The sequence below is a fragment of the Acanthaster planci genome, linkage group LG13 (assembly GCF_054643075.1).
Source record: "Acanthaster planci isolate LZ-2023a linkage group LG13, COTS_SCS, whole genome shotgun sequence".
NCBI lineage: Eukaryota > Metazoa > Echinodermata > Asteroidea > Valvatida > Acanthasteridae > Acanthaster > Acanthaster planci.
The window spans coordinates 11255402-11270777 of NC_141789.1; the positions used below are offsets into that span (position 1 = coordinate 11255402).

Sequence of the window (15376 nt, forward strand, 5' to 3'; positions counted from 1 at the left end):
ACGAGTTTGGTTGCGTCATCCTACTGTTTTTTCCGTTTTAATCCGCACACAGCAGTTTGTCAAATGTCCGGGTATGCGGATTCCTCTTTCTTTCGACCAAGAGGCAACCACAGTTTTCATTAAAACGTGGCTTGAACCTCTACTCTGTCATGTTTTATGCATTTGCAAAGTATCAGCTCACTCAGAAGACGGCATTTTGTAATTTCTGGCATCTTATTTTTTTACTTTCCCCGCCCGTGTACCTTGAACGCGGACAACAAAAACCTTTATCGGGGACCGTGTGTCGGGCACTTTGCAAAAATGGTATGCATCGAGATTTCAAGGCATGCACATTTACACTTTGGAATTCCACATTGCACAATACAGGAAATCCCCGAATCTCTACAAATCCAGGAGTCTATTACGACAAAAAGTTATTGGCCTTGAAGCTTCAGGATTGTAATTGTCACCGTGAACGCATTCCAATGACGTGAGGGGATTCCCCCCGCCGCCCCTCACCGCTGATGTAATTCGGTGACATATGCGCAAGTTCACACTTCCTTGTCTGGCAGTGCCTAGATTTTTATCGCGAGGGATAGTTGAGAACAACAAAAGCTAGTGTGCATGGACCACGTCAGATACCTATAAGGTAAGATCTGTGCAGTTTATAAACATTTCTTGTAAACGTATCTGGAAGTCTGCTGTGGAGGCTTGCTCGCTTCGATATCTAATCATGACCTTTTTTGCATCTCTCTTGTAAGATGAGGAGTGAATACAGCCTTCTGACACGCTATATGTTTATCCCATCGTTATGACAGGATTTTCCTTTGTTAAACAAGTTGAGCAATTTTGTGCCTGACAGGTGCTATTAAATTACAAATCAAGCTTGTCAAATGTGTGTAGTGTTGGCAGTTGACATGTTCCCTAGTTCCAAAGTTGTTTTGAACCATTTCACAGCACGGAGAACTGTGTTGGAGCTGTATGTTTGATTTTCACAGAATGTGTGTCAAAATGACCGTAAAGAGTTGCTTAACTATATCTTAAATGCACTGTGAGGTATGGGAAAAATGGGGGTTGCACCCTGGCTCCTTAAGTAGCCATAATCATTTGCCTCTTAGGATTGTGATGGCGTTAGAGCTGAATTTCAAGATACTCTCATGACAGCCATCAAAGGAATCACTAATTTATTTCCAGAATCAATATTTCTACCGTATCATGTACATGTATGCAACTACTGCAACTTGCACGAAATGTATTCAAATGCAGAATGTAAAAATAGACTTTGAAGATAAGGAGACATTCGAAATAGCACTTGTTCTTTTGTTTCAGAAATTTGTTTAACCGCATTGTGAGAATTCTTTAGTGATTTTCCTAAAGATTGCATAAAGCCTTCAGTATACCGGAATGAACCAAATAATCGGTCGCTGTGGTAAAGGTAATGCTCATGGTTCATTTACCTCGTTTGGTGCCAAATTTCATGTGAAAGAGTGCGTCACTTTTGGTAAACAGAATAAATTACCCAACCAGTAACAAGTGGCCCGGGAATTTCCAACCTTTTTGTTCCACTTCAGAGATCAAAGTTCGAGAGTAGAGATCGCTGGTTGTCCAAAAAATACAGAATAAAGGCCTCACAAAGACAGCACAGGGGATTGTTGCTTTCCGATTGGGTAATATATCCTTACTTATTTCCTGGTGCAAAACCAGTGCATTCTAGGTGGCAGATACGGCTGTGTCTCTGTGAGCGCTTATCATTTGTCCAATTCGACTTCAAAAGTGGGAGTACACATTTTCGACCAGGAGCTTTGGATTTTGTCTCAACACCAAACTGTGTGAGTAAGTTTAAATGAAAAGTTTATTAGAATACATGTAATCTCGTCAAACTTCATTGTAACATGTGTAGAAGGCATAATGGTGGCGTATAACGTTGCACTCTATCTATATTCTTTCTCTGTGATTCATGGATGTCTTGTTTGTTTCTTTCGAATTGATTATCTCGAAAATAGGCTAGACTCATGAAAGAGGCACACAAATGTAATAGGAGGTAAATGAGGGTCAACGAAGATTCTGGATACATTGTTATCTTTATATTTGACTCTTTCACTTGTTTTCTACCCTTAATAGAGCCGGGTTATTTTGGCCCATCTCACAGCCGGGGGCAGATCCCCTCCCCCCCCCAAAAAAATGGCTATGCCACCCTTGATTTTTTCTGAAACTTGGCATACATAAAGACACTCCTTATTATTACAAGGGCGAAGTTTGAATTCAGTCAGATGTATTGTGTTGCTGGTACTGTCATTTGAAGTGCGATGCTGCAAGTGTGCCTGCCCGCGTGCACTGAGCACCGTAGTGGATAAATATACGTATCTTGGCTTATACCCGTCTCGGAAAAATGGGCGCTGTCCGAGAGCCTCATCTTTGGTTTTTACAAAAGTTGTTTCAAAACAAGCAAACAGAGTTACTCTAAAACCTCCCACAGGCTCAGCTCTTGAAAAAAAATACACTTCGGCGATATCGGAAAGACGTCGAAGGGTACGTATTCCGCCCTTGCTCTCTGAAGCACACACCGTGAAGACTAATATGACTGACAAAATTTTTTATTGTGATTGGTAGACGAAATCAGTCTTTTAGCACTGCCATCGAGCAACGACTTAGACGAATTTAATCTGTAAAGACGAATTTTCTAGACAGAGTGTGCGCTTGCGATGAATGATCCTTAAACGGTTCATTATTTAATCGTTTTTTTTTCCAATAGCACCTAGACTTTGCCTTAATCGAATCTGAATACTAGAATCCGTTAATTGGAAAAGGGGTTTAAATGGCCCATGTTTACTAGTTGCGTTTCGTATGCAGTTTAAACTCTACAGGCAAAGTGTTTCCCGAGTCAATCGAAGTACGAAGAATTTTGATCCTTTACTTCTGAAAACGGTTTTCCAGTGACTTTTTATGCATGCCTTTCCATGCACAGTATCGCATTTTTCTGCGGAGGGGAACAGTTTTTTTCTCGAAATGTTAATAGCACAATTGATTCCGAATAACATTTGCGATGACAAAGAATGAACAAACATTGTAACGCATGAAGTAAAGTGTTTTCTTGGAAAATGGCTGGAAGTTGAAGGTGTAAATTTTACATGCGAACTTCCGAAGGAGCTCAGTGCAAAGCATGGAAGAGAAAGTGATTCAGCCTTTGTTGATGCAAGTTTAGCCCATGCACTACAAACACAAATACATTTTGGTTTTGCCTGGTTGAAATATGTTTTTCGTTTTTTACATGCTTTCAGTAGTATTTGGAACAACAAGAGAAAGAACAGGATTAAAGCTGCGCAAAAAATAAAAGAATTAAACAAATACTGTAAAAAAAAGAATGAAACAGAAGACGTGTGCACGTATATCAGGAAATAGGAAGAAGACAGGACTAAATCAAGTTCTAACATAGGCCTACTTAATTCTGAACAAGGATGAGGAGTTGATCGTCCTATTTTCAAGTCAGTTCATGACTTGTTTTTGTTGTGATCTTCCTTTATCACCCTCTCGGTGAAAGTTATTTAGGTGCATTACACTTTCCATGGTTGTGAAAGGTGTCACCCAAATGAAACAATGACTAAAATACAAAGAAATGAAAATGAAATATGCAGGCTCAATGAATATCAGAACCGTGAGAATGTTTGTTAAAATCTGCCCGCCGCAAGTGAAAGTAATTGACTCTGCAAACTAGTGACAAGCTTCCTCGAGAGTTGCTTTCCGTAACAATCCTCATCAATGGTACAAACGTTATCAAATATTACAATACAGTCATTTTTGTGAGAGAAAACAAGACTCACGTCGAATGGAGGGTATCTCATAGAAGCAAGATCTCCTTGTAAATAGCGATGATTATAGACTTTTATGGCGTTGCCATGTTTATCTTGTTCACCGTTAACCCAGTAATGCAACTTTACAGTTTTATGAAAGGGAACAGACTATTTTTATTTTTCCGTCCAGCCGCAGTTTGATGCATTGGTTTGAACGGTAGAAAAACAAGATGGCTGCCCCGTCTATAATTGGGAGGGGGAGATGTACACTCCGAAGGCAGAAATAGTTACTAAACCCTAAACCCACCCCACCCGCTTCTCACTACGGATTTAACATTTATAAGTGGGCCCTAGACCTAGAGTGGAGCCTTTTCTTGATAAATACTGACATTTTTGGCTTTTTTGTGTACTTAGGCCTATATACATAAAAGAGACAACAATAGATCCACTATAAGTTTATATTATTAGTGTGTAACTTTGGTGTCTGGTGGTTATCTGACAGACTGTGACAGGGAATAACGCAACATGGCTTCTTCGGCGGGTAATCATCAGTCAAGCGAGATCATAAAGGAAGGATACCTTACCAAGGAAAAGGAGCACGCCCGAGGCCCATTTGTAAGTCTTTCGTTCTGCGTTTGGTTGTGTGTGGCTGTACGTGCATTTGCAGTGAACAGGAGACACATAATTATAGTCTTTAAAAACCTAGGACAAGGAGCAAATCGAGAACATCCTCGATTGGATAAAGTACGTGCAAAACCAATGGTACCCTTGCAAGGAGAAACAAAAGAACAATGAAAGGAAGACTTTGGTTTACCCCATCTACTTGAGCATCTGCGTTTCCTGTTTTATTTTTGTTTTGCTTTTGTTTGATTCTGTTTGGTTCAGTTTGCGTGGTTCTTTTTTCTTCTTATTCTGTACTGTATTTTCCACTGTCTTTTAATTTGTCCTCGGAGATTTTTTTTTCATTTTGTATTAAACCAATTTCATAAATGGAGCATCTCAAAGGCAATGGATTTCCACCTTCTCAACAAAAACACATCTTTCTTTAAATTCCAATTAGCATTTCTCAAGAAAAAGGAAGAATCCATCTTGAGTTCAATTTTTTGTGGTACTAGTACTAATTGATCGTGTTGTGTAATACTGCTTTCAGTGGCAGAAAACTGAACTCAAAAAATGGTGGGTGTTGAAACAAGATCAGCAAGGTGGAGCGGTGCTGTCCCATTACAAGGATCAGACGAAGAAAACGTCTGAGAAAAAGATCCCGTACCCGGATTTCGAGAAGATGGACGTTTCCAAACACAACCACGACGATTACTTCAGCATCAAATACGGAAACAAGATCACCCACTTCCGGGCTGAGAGTAGACAACAACGCGACGAGTGGTACCAGGCCATGCTGAGGGCCCTGGGGCGTTTGGCACCCGCTGGCCCGGACGACGATGTCGTCAGCGTCAGACCGAGGTGCGACACAGAGAATTTGCACAACAAACCACCGGTCTCCCGTCGCCCAAGAAAGCCGATGGGCATTCAGTCTTCCCCGAGTCTGAGCTCCACTCTCCAAGCAGAGCTTAAAAATGCAGTCATTAAAAGCCCTATGTCACAAATCCCAGAAGGCGAGGACTTGGACGGTGACACAGCTAAGATCAGGCAGGAATTCCTGTGTTGTCAACGACATCATATCACTGGCCACAGTGATAAAGGTATGGAATTGGAAAATCAAGCTTGAAGCTGCTCTACAGGACTGGATACAGAACCAAATTGGGGTGGAATCAAGAATTGTTTGGGGGATCCAGAAACTTGTGAATTTTCTATGTAACCTTTTATGGGCTGTAGTGAGGCGAGGCTACATTTAAAGGGCTTTTTAAACAAGCTTGTGGATGGAATGGAGATGACATAGACGAAAAAAGAATGTCTTTTTGGTCTCGTGGTTTTTCAGGGGAAAAAAAACAGTTTTGAAACGTTTTAGGGCCGTGCCCATCTCCCCACCCCCGTTCCTCCAGTGCGACTCTGTCCAGTTTGGTCAGTTTTGTGTAAGAAGTCCAATCGAACTTGATCTTTATTCCGCGGTCTTTTCTGTCATTGTATGATACCGTTTTAATCATCAATTGTTAGATTCGACAACAGAGTGTGTTTATATGAAGGAACAAAGAAATACCAAGCAAATAAATGATATTATTTGAAATATACCACTATGTATACCAGTAGTTTGTTTTTGACTTGCTGAATCTTTCTGGCAGGGGTCAATATGGTAGACTTGAACATCGTCTACGAAAATGTGCATTTTGTACGCTCCGAGGAGGAATATCATAGAGCTGTTGCACACAGAAAAAGCAGTCTTGCTCGTGGCGAAGAGGTGTACACTGCACACCACGGCGTCGCTAGACTCCAGGCTCAGCCTGAGAACATCTATGAAATCACGATCCCAACTTGCCGACGGGACAGCTGCGAGGGACTGGAGCCGGGTAGGCCTAGTGCCGCTGCAAACAACAACCTGGACCAGTCGTCCGACAACCGAGCGCTCCCAGCGAGCGAGTGTGACTTTAACATCGTCTGTGGGGAAGACGATTTGTCATCGAAGCGAAGCAGCCTGTCCAGCAACGAAGACAACGCGAAGGTGCAGCCTGTGCCTGTACCACCGGTACCCCTCCACACGGGCGAGTTACTCCGGACAAAAACACAGTGAGTTTCTGTAATATCTGTCCTTTGCTTGGCATTGTTTCGCACAGCCAAATGCAAATTTTCGCAGATGGTAAAACCCCGTAGAAAATTACAATTTCCACTTCAAGTAGACAACAGTTTTTCTTTTCCAGTCGGTCAAACGTCACTTTCGAATTGTTTTGGGTATGGCATCGTATTTGCTAGTTTTGGACGGTATCGAGCACCTATCTTTCTGTATTCTGTTCTAGAATCACATGTGTTATTGGTTCTTTTTGTCTTCTTCTTTCAGACAACTGCATGAGGAAATGAGACAGCCCAATGGGATCGAGAAGACCCTCTGTAAGACCGCTCTAGTTGGAGAGCGGGTCAATATTAAGCTCATGGAGAAGAAAGATAGTATCTGGTAAGCGAAGACCGCAGTAAGAGGATTCTTCTTCTTTTCACGGTAATTGGTAAAAATTAAAGCTCTCCTTGTCGGTGTTAATTTTAACCACTCATCTGACCAGAAAGAATGTTACACTTTCACATTTGTTGCATTGTGTTTTTCAAATCAGTCATCACCCGCGTCTCAAACTGTATGGGACCAAAGCAAGACCAAGAGAGGGCGCAATTTTCCTAGCAACGGAGGCTCTTTTCAACCGATAAGGGGTACTTCTGCTCAGATACCGTGCACGATATGGGGCCGATGGGTACCCCCCACATGTCCAATCCCTATACACACTCTAGACTATTGTTACCTAGCACATCCCCCCCCAGAAGTCTGTAAAGAATTCCTGAGATTCCGATTAAACAATGACCAACACAAAGGTGGGGGGGGTTCTCTCTGCCCCATATCTTGCATCATATATATATGGAGGCTCTAGGCAGCAGAGCTGTATATAGAGAGACTTGCCACACAGGTGTCACCATTGATAAAAACAAACTGACAGGTGTACGCACCAGTGCACATGGACAGTTGGTCTACAATAGCTGCAGGCTCTATTCTGCACAAAATGAGCAAGCTGGCACTACTCTGAGTATATACAGCTCCTCGATGTCCACAGCTAGTAACTCCTATCACATAATGCAAGATATGGGGCGGAGAGAAACCCCCCCCCCCGCCTTTGTGTTGGTCATTGTTTGATCGGAATCTCAGGAATTCTTTACAGACTTCTGGGGGGGATGTGTATGGTAACAATAGTCTAGAGTGTGTACAGTGTATTGGGATTGGACATGTGGGGGGGTACCCATAGGCCCCATATCGCGCACGGTATCACTCCTATACTTGATAAAGGCAGACCATTCAACAAAGTATATTTGGGTCCTGAAGGCGACCTGTTTAGCTGGTATCCCACGCCAATAGGATTTAAGACTAACTGAGTCGTGTCTCAGTCATGATTGTGGCACATTTGCGTTGCCAGGGTGATTGGCTGGAATGAATGCAAGACCCAGCTGAGAGGAGCTCTGAAAGTCGGTGACCAGCTCATCAAAGTCAACAAGCAGATTCTCAGCTCGGCCATGTTCGCCAGACAAACCATCCAGAGCACAGACGAAGACAAGGTACCAAAGATACAGCCAGTATCTAAGATTTTAATTTGTCATTCTTTAGGTATTCATGATGTCGGAAGGGCTTGTTAGGTTTTAAACAACGATCCCAAATTATTCACGTGTTGAAAGTTGACAGACTTTGACAGCTGGAAATACTGTTGTCAAAGCTTCTTGTTTGTAGTCGACAAAGCGGCAATGTGCTTAACCCTTTAATTTTGTTTGCCCTTTTTCACGTGCAGGCTCAAACTTCCTAACTGCCACTTTGAATTCAATGTAGTCCACAACAAAAGACTGAAGTTTTAATAAAAAACCTTTCTGAAGTCGCGCAGCATTTTTTTATTGTTGAAAATAATTGTTCGAAAGCCTGTTTCTGACTGAAATATACTGACTGGGTCGCCTATGATTCCTCCGACTAGCTTTTGATCTCTAAGGCGTTGGTTATCGGTACATATCACAAAAATATCGTCTCATCCTGTTATTTTCATGACCGTCACTTTTTGGTATGTGTATCGTCTTGAATCGTCCTTCTCCATATTTCCCCGCTTATCTGTAACGACCACAGTGGCGGTTCCAGAGGACCATCACCAACCCACAATCCCTCCCTCCAATAAAGGAAACAGATTGGGGGTAGGGATTTCAGTTGGGTTGGGTTGTGTGGGTTGGGTTGGGGTGAATATAATTAGCAAGAACGATATTTGGACGATTTCATTTCCTTACCAAAGCGTGTAAAAGCTGCGTAATTTAGCTTCGTCTCTCAGAAAGGCCCTGAGGGTTGCTTTAGAAATTCCCTTGAATTATCATTGGATTCATGTTATGTATTCGCTTCTGGCAGGTCAGCCTAGTTCTGAAGCGAATTCCCCATGGCTGTGTGTGTACCATTGCGCGATTGTCCCCATCCGATGATCTCGGGATCATAGTGGAGGGAAATGAGGTAAGCAACAACCCAGGAAGTGCTTAGTTTTCTTTTTATTAAGGCGGGAGAGTAGGTTGTCTTTTAAACGCAGTGCGCGACAGCTAGGGAACGATGTTGGCTCTATACAGAATTCTTATGAAGGAAGTAAATCAGAGCTATCCGCTCCGAGTTCCGAACAAAAGAGGGCGTTTTTTTTTAATGAACACATATGCGCGCGTTTATAAGGGGGCATACCACCAAATCGTTTTTCTGCGCGCGAGCTCGTTAATATTTTGTGATCCCATGGGTTTTTATAATAAGACATGCCATAATCAGGAGAGGTCATAGAAATATTTCTATAAATCTCGAATTGGGACTGGTAGTTTCCAGTTCGAGGTATTTCTTTCACAAAAAGCCCCAAATTGTTAGCCTATTTTGGATAGAGGCGGGTGGCTACATTCAGAGCTGAGGGCATAGTTTTACTGCTATTTTGGGGGTATCTTCAGGGAAAGGCGAATAAAAAAATCGTTACTTACCCCCATAAAATTGAAAGGAAACGTGAACTCCTGGCCATCATCTTGAATTTCCAGTGACAAAATGGAAACCTCTTCCCGAGAGTCAACAGGCGGCGCTATTTTGGTCTGATTTTGCCACAACGCATAGATCACCAGTCTTGCGCATATAACCGTGATTTTAAAAAGCGTGGGCAAACATTGGGCGAAACGGTGAATGTCAGCGCGTTCAGAGCCAATTGCGCGTGACGCACTTAGATTGCATGTACATGTATTTGTTTACGTGTGCTCTGAAAAGACGCTCCCTTTTTTACTCTACTCTTTTGTACTGCTATCGCTTCTTCTTTTCAAATGTTGCAACCGCACTGTTTCGAATCTTCATGGGCCAGATTAAGTAAACAGAGGATTTTTTCAGAATCGGAAAACGGCTTCATAGCATTTTATGGCTGGAATTCTTCAACTGTGTGTAAATTCCCGTACGAAATTGGAAGCACAAATACAGGCAATGTGAGAGTGCGTTGCGCGTAATGTGCACTGAACGCGCTGTCATCCACTGTTCCGCCCATTGATCTCCAGTCTTTATAATGGACATCAATGGTTCCGCCCATTGTTTGCCCATACTTTCAACACCACGGTTATATGCGCAAGACTGGCGGTGTATGCGTTTATATATTCTGCGGCAGATACTGATACGCAAAGCATTATGGTGTACCGGTACATGCTGGTCAATAGGTCAATATGTTTAGCTCGCACGTGTCATGCGCACGCGGGAGTGTTGGTCGATGTCATCGTTCGAAGGGGCTTTATCCAATGGGAGCAGAAAGAATTACGTCATGCAGCCTAAAAAAATAGACCCCTTCAGCTGGCTTGTCATGGTGATGAGACAAGCGAACCACACTTCAGGCTCAAGGGCAATAGTCACCCAGCTTTAAAGTATGGGGTTTCGTATAATAACAAGACCTAGCATATTTTCGCAGATCACCTGCGTAGATCCCTACGGCCTGGCGTCCTGCAAAGGCAACCTGAGGCCTCAGGCCACGGGAGTGTCCGGCCGCCTGTGCAACTGGGCCATCACGGAGATAAACGCACAGCCCGTAGATCTCTTTGCTTCCACCCAGTACGTCAGAACGCAGCTCAGACGCGCCGGAACCGACGTCGTACTGATCGTCCAACCAGTAGACTTCGTGCAGGCGATGAGAGACAGCTTAAACTCACAGACTGCTTAGAGTTTGAGGATTCTATTATTTCTTAATGTTGAACACCCATCCGTCGGTTATTCGGGATTTTTCCTTTTTCTTTCTGCACTTAGCCTGCTCCTTTATTTCTCGGTAAAAAATATTTAACCTAACGAAAAATTAGTAGACAACAAAATACGTGAAGACTATGCAGCTCCCGAAAGGTCGTCCCAAGAGACAAAGTCTCTTTCGAGGGGCTGTCCTAACTGAAAGATTAACAAATCAAATCAAATCGATTATCTCTGAATCAATCTCTAATAAACAGTAACCAACTGAGATTAACTTTAACCTGCCTACAATGAAAGTCAGACTACCCAAGTATACTTAAATATATAAAATAAAGTGCACAGTCTGATAAAATTGGACCAAATTCAAAGCAAATTCAAAGATATTGATTATATATAACTAGTTTTGCCCTTACCCCCTTATCACCCTTCGGTGTTCGAGTGGTTAAGACATCTGCACTAGTAAGCAGGAGGTCGTGGGTTCGAGTCCCACCCGAGTAAGCTTGTGAGGTTTTTTTGCAAGCTCTCGGGCAAGCACTGAGCATACAGTGCTTATCAATATACGTTCGGTAAGGGCAAAACTCGTTACATATAATTAACATCTCCCCAACGCAAAAATACATCTGGAAAATTCAAAGATAAACGAAACACCACGAGTGAAAAAAATTACATCACTACGAACGTGTCGTAGTGCGCACTCGCGTCGCATTCTCTGGTCAGTTTGAGAGAGGCTTGGCCGACACAGGGTCGACATCGCCCTCGCGGTGTCCTACGAGTAAAACTGTGCCCACCATTGGTCTGCATCAGACATTGTGGATGCCACGCGTTTTAGGCGCGGTAAGGTGTTGGGTAACAGTGAGCACTTGGTTGGGTGCACATGCAAGTGTGAATGCCGTATAACGTCTCATGAATTATTCTAGGTCCTCGGGCATTTTATATATTTGCTGTTATATCTCTTGAGGCATTTGTGTTCATATCAGACTTTTTATAATTATACAGATGGGCATAATTTTTATAATACGTAACTGTGTTACTTTAGGAGCACCAAAACATGAAGATGTTGTACATACATGTGTTTATTTTCCTACAAAAGCCCGTTAGTGTCATAAAAGTGTACACTTCAAAAAGTGAAGTTTGTTTTCCAAAGTTCGTTTTTATAATATAAACTTTCTTCCAAGCTCATTTCTACAAGATTTGGTTCAGAAACATTGTTTTGTAAAAAAAAATATTATTGTTTTCGAAGTTGATTTATATGAGATACGTTTTCGATTCTGTTTTACAGAGATACGTAGTTTCAATTTTTTATTTCTCATGAAAATTAACTCGAAAGAATATAACTTGATAACAAAATTTGAAAAATATATTTCATGAAACGAATTCTCCCAAAAGAATGTTTCTGAAAACTGAGCTTGAAAAAATAATCCTTGTAAAAGCGAACTTGTTTTGGTCATGTCCACCTGTTGTGTGACTTGTAATATGTACTTATGTGAGATTTGGATGGTTCGTGTCTTTAGTTGTGTGTGTCAATTTCAGCGTCTTATATGTGTATATGTGTGTTCGGTTTAAGATTCATGTCCATTTTGATGTGAAATATATTTTAGTTTTTATTGATCTTTAAATGTAAAGTTGTTTATTTTCCGAATTAGAAAATATACCTTTTTATATTTCTTTGCCGGCGTTGAGGGAGGCAAGTTTAAGGGCCGCTGTAAAGTTTTTCGCTTTTGTCATTCCTGAACCATGAAAGCAGAGGTTTGTCCTTAGTTCTCCTTTTTAGCTATTTAAATTGTACTGTCTTTGTATGTATTTTGTATTGTGGCAGTGAAATCTACCTGCTGAAAGTATCGAATAGGTCCACCGATGGGTTTCTACAAACACTGTAGAACAGAACTTTATGTTGAAGCTGTATGGCATTATTTCCTTCTGAAACTTTTTCAACTTGAAATTGGCATAACTTTACACATAATACACGGAGAAATAGTCGAAGATAATGCTACGCAACTGGTTTTTCTTTTGAACAGACGACAGAGGGTAGCAACATCTTTAGCCATTCCCCGACGATGGTGTGGTCAGATGTTATGATAATGACCGACCTGATTGCGCAAAAGAACATCTCCCCCCCCCCCCCGGGCGTCGCCGTTTAGGTGAAAAGCGCCCTCTATGAATTAGGGGCGGTCATAAGTGAACTGAAAAAGGATAGTAATCCTTGCTACCAGTACTAGCAAATGACAACAAAGTGAACTATAAATCTTTGAAAGCTGTCATAGGTACTCAGGTCTTCTAAACTCTTTCGTATAACGGCAATTATGTTTCAAGTTCATTTAGTTTCTTGAAAAGAGATATGAGACTTTCTGGTCGAAAGCGTACCATTTAATACGTTTTAAATGTAAAATAGGTTGTCTTTATGCTTTCATTTGCTAAATGTTTTTGTACATAGCTGTAATTGTGATCATTATGGAAAACTATGGTTACTTCGCGATTCTCACACTACACGGATTGGCTGGACACGCCGTGCATGTATAATACACAGGGCGCAAGGATTACACAGTTTGTGTGTGTCCGCCGGCGTTGTGTACGTATTCGGAGATTTGAGTGGTATTTGCCGATGTCGGCACTTCTCACACATAGGCCTACCTGACAAAGCTAAGGGAGCGTTATTGCGTTATACATCAACACTGGATGAAAAATTCCAGTCTATAGAATGAGGCTGATGGGTTGATTTCCCAACGGAGCCCCAGTGGTGTCATGGTTTCAAGTTGGAATGTCCGTCTTCACAAAACATCATGTAACCCTGAGGGCATTTTCTGTTTGTTTTCGTGTTTTATATGTTATCAATAAATAGGATGCCTGTATAGATTTTACATTTATATACCGTACATGTACATGTGTATATACAGGGTAGAAAGGACAAATCCGCGTTTCCACGATTAGCGTGCGATTTAGTGGACTTTTTGTATAAATTGTTTTTTACGGTCGCCTAATGCCTTTTACACACTAATTGTGCGCGCGACGTATTCACTTCGGTACTCTATTGATCGAGGGCTGGTCGTCAAGTGGCTGGTCTAAAATGCTTGATAAAGCATACAGAATGTTAAGCGCGTTTCCGGTGACACAGAATTAGATTCCAATGAAATCAGTCCCAGGGCGCGTTTAAAAACGCAATACGCTCTTTATTAATAGCCCGCGTACGTAGGCCTACTGGTATACTGCGAAGGCAGTCCATTTTCCCTTGTTTGTATTCGCTCCGAGCGGGAACAAGGAAGGGTGCGTCTTCAGAGTTAACGTGAAAACGACCAAAGACATATAAAACCATACACAAACAGCTCCTATTCAAAACAAACGGCGGGCCGGGTACCGTAGCCGCTCTGAGCAGAACAAAAGAGGGCGTGGGTTTTGTTTGTTTGGTTGGGTTTTTTTGGTACTCACCATATAGGCGCGTCACGAGGCGCGCAAGTATATGCAAGTTTGACGTCGAACAAGCTGAGTTCGCACAATTAATTTATTGCGCGTGACACACACTAACGCAGCCTTTATTTGTACATTATGTGCTTTTGTACAGTACCTGCTTACATCCATGTCGTGTGGGTCGTGTATCGTTGATCATAATCATCCAATTATTCGTTCTATTTCACGGTACCCGTTGAATAGAACTTCATTTCACTTGACTGGATCCCGCATGATATATTTATATTCATTCCTAGTAAGAGAGGAACATAGGGCCTAATGTTAGGATGGGAGCCAGTCTAACATTGCAAGGTACAAGCACTGTTTCGTAAAATTGCGGACGTGTTTTTTGCTCAGGCTGCTCCGACATTGTGTGTTATTTGGTTTCTCCATAATGCATGTGAAGTTGAAATTGATTAACACACAAATCTTCGAGTATCCTCAAGCTTCCTAAAACACCTGATATCCATGCATATCTGTTCATGAGAAGACGCTCCTGTATCCATTGAAATTTGTTCTCATTTTCTTAACAGATTAATGTTCGTTCGGCAGTAAGCTGAAGGCTTGTTCTTAAGTCTACTTCAGCCCTCTGTATTAATAGTGGCTTTGTTCAATTAATTTGTAACATTTTGTATTTGCTTCAAAATGAAATTCCTTAAAATCATACATGTACTTTGTGACCTTTAGGGCCCATGACATGAATTTTAATCGGGAATACTTGTATATTTCACACAACTGTTGGAATACTGTTTGCCAGCGTTTTTAAAAGCATTCTCAAACGTTGCGACATTTCCGGTTTTGGACAATGAGGGTTTAAAAGAAAACCCCAAATTTTGTCATTCAAAATATTGGTTTCTCTCTTGTATCGAATCGTGTATTGTGTAAAAATGCAACATCTACACATACGACGATTGTACCCTTGTATATTGAAGTAACAATAACCATCAGATACAAGACATTCATACGGTCATTTGCAAAACTTTAAGATCACCTGGAATTTCGTTAATATTTCTTTGACTGGGCCTGCATTACATTGTCTCGTTGACATACATTAACATGTATTTAGAGTGGCGCATAACATCAGTGTAGTGCTGAATACCATTTTAATGAATCTTTTTGCAAAGGCAGGTCTTGTATGACATTGTTGTCTGTACGGCAGCATGGGTTAAAAAAAGCCAGTCTAAGTAATCAGAAATAAAGGAGGGCAGTACTAAATATTAGACTGTTAACATTTCCAATCATGGAAATGCAGTCAAATAGCTGTTTAACCAAGATACTATGGTTACATATTGAAAATAAAGACAAGTTGCTATGATTGATTGGTATAAGTTTGGTTTTT

At 41.5% G+C, this 15376-nt stretch overlaps 1 protein-coding gene across 1 annotated transcript; it reads left to right on the forward strand.

The window, feature by feature from the left end:
• Nucleotides 1-490: 490 nt before the first annotated feature.
• On the forward strand, nt 491-15352 carry LOC110983107 (uncharacterized). Its single transcript, XM_022242063.2, has 9 exons — nt 491-628; nt 1684-1808; nt 4270-4382; nt 4918-5467; nt 6005-6446; nt 6715-6828; nt 7826-7964; nt 8785-8883; nt 10334-15352. Exons 3-9 carry the CDS (start codon nt 4293-4295, stop codon nt 10580-10582), a joined length of 1683 nt encoding a protein of 560 aa, XP_022097755.2. The 5' UTR covers nt 491-628; nt 1684-1808; nt 4270-4292; the 3' UTR covers nt 10583-15352.
• The last annotated feature ends 24 nt before the right edge of the window (nt 15353-15376 follow it).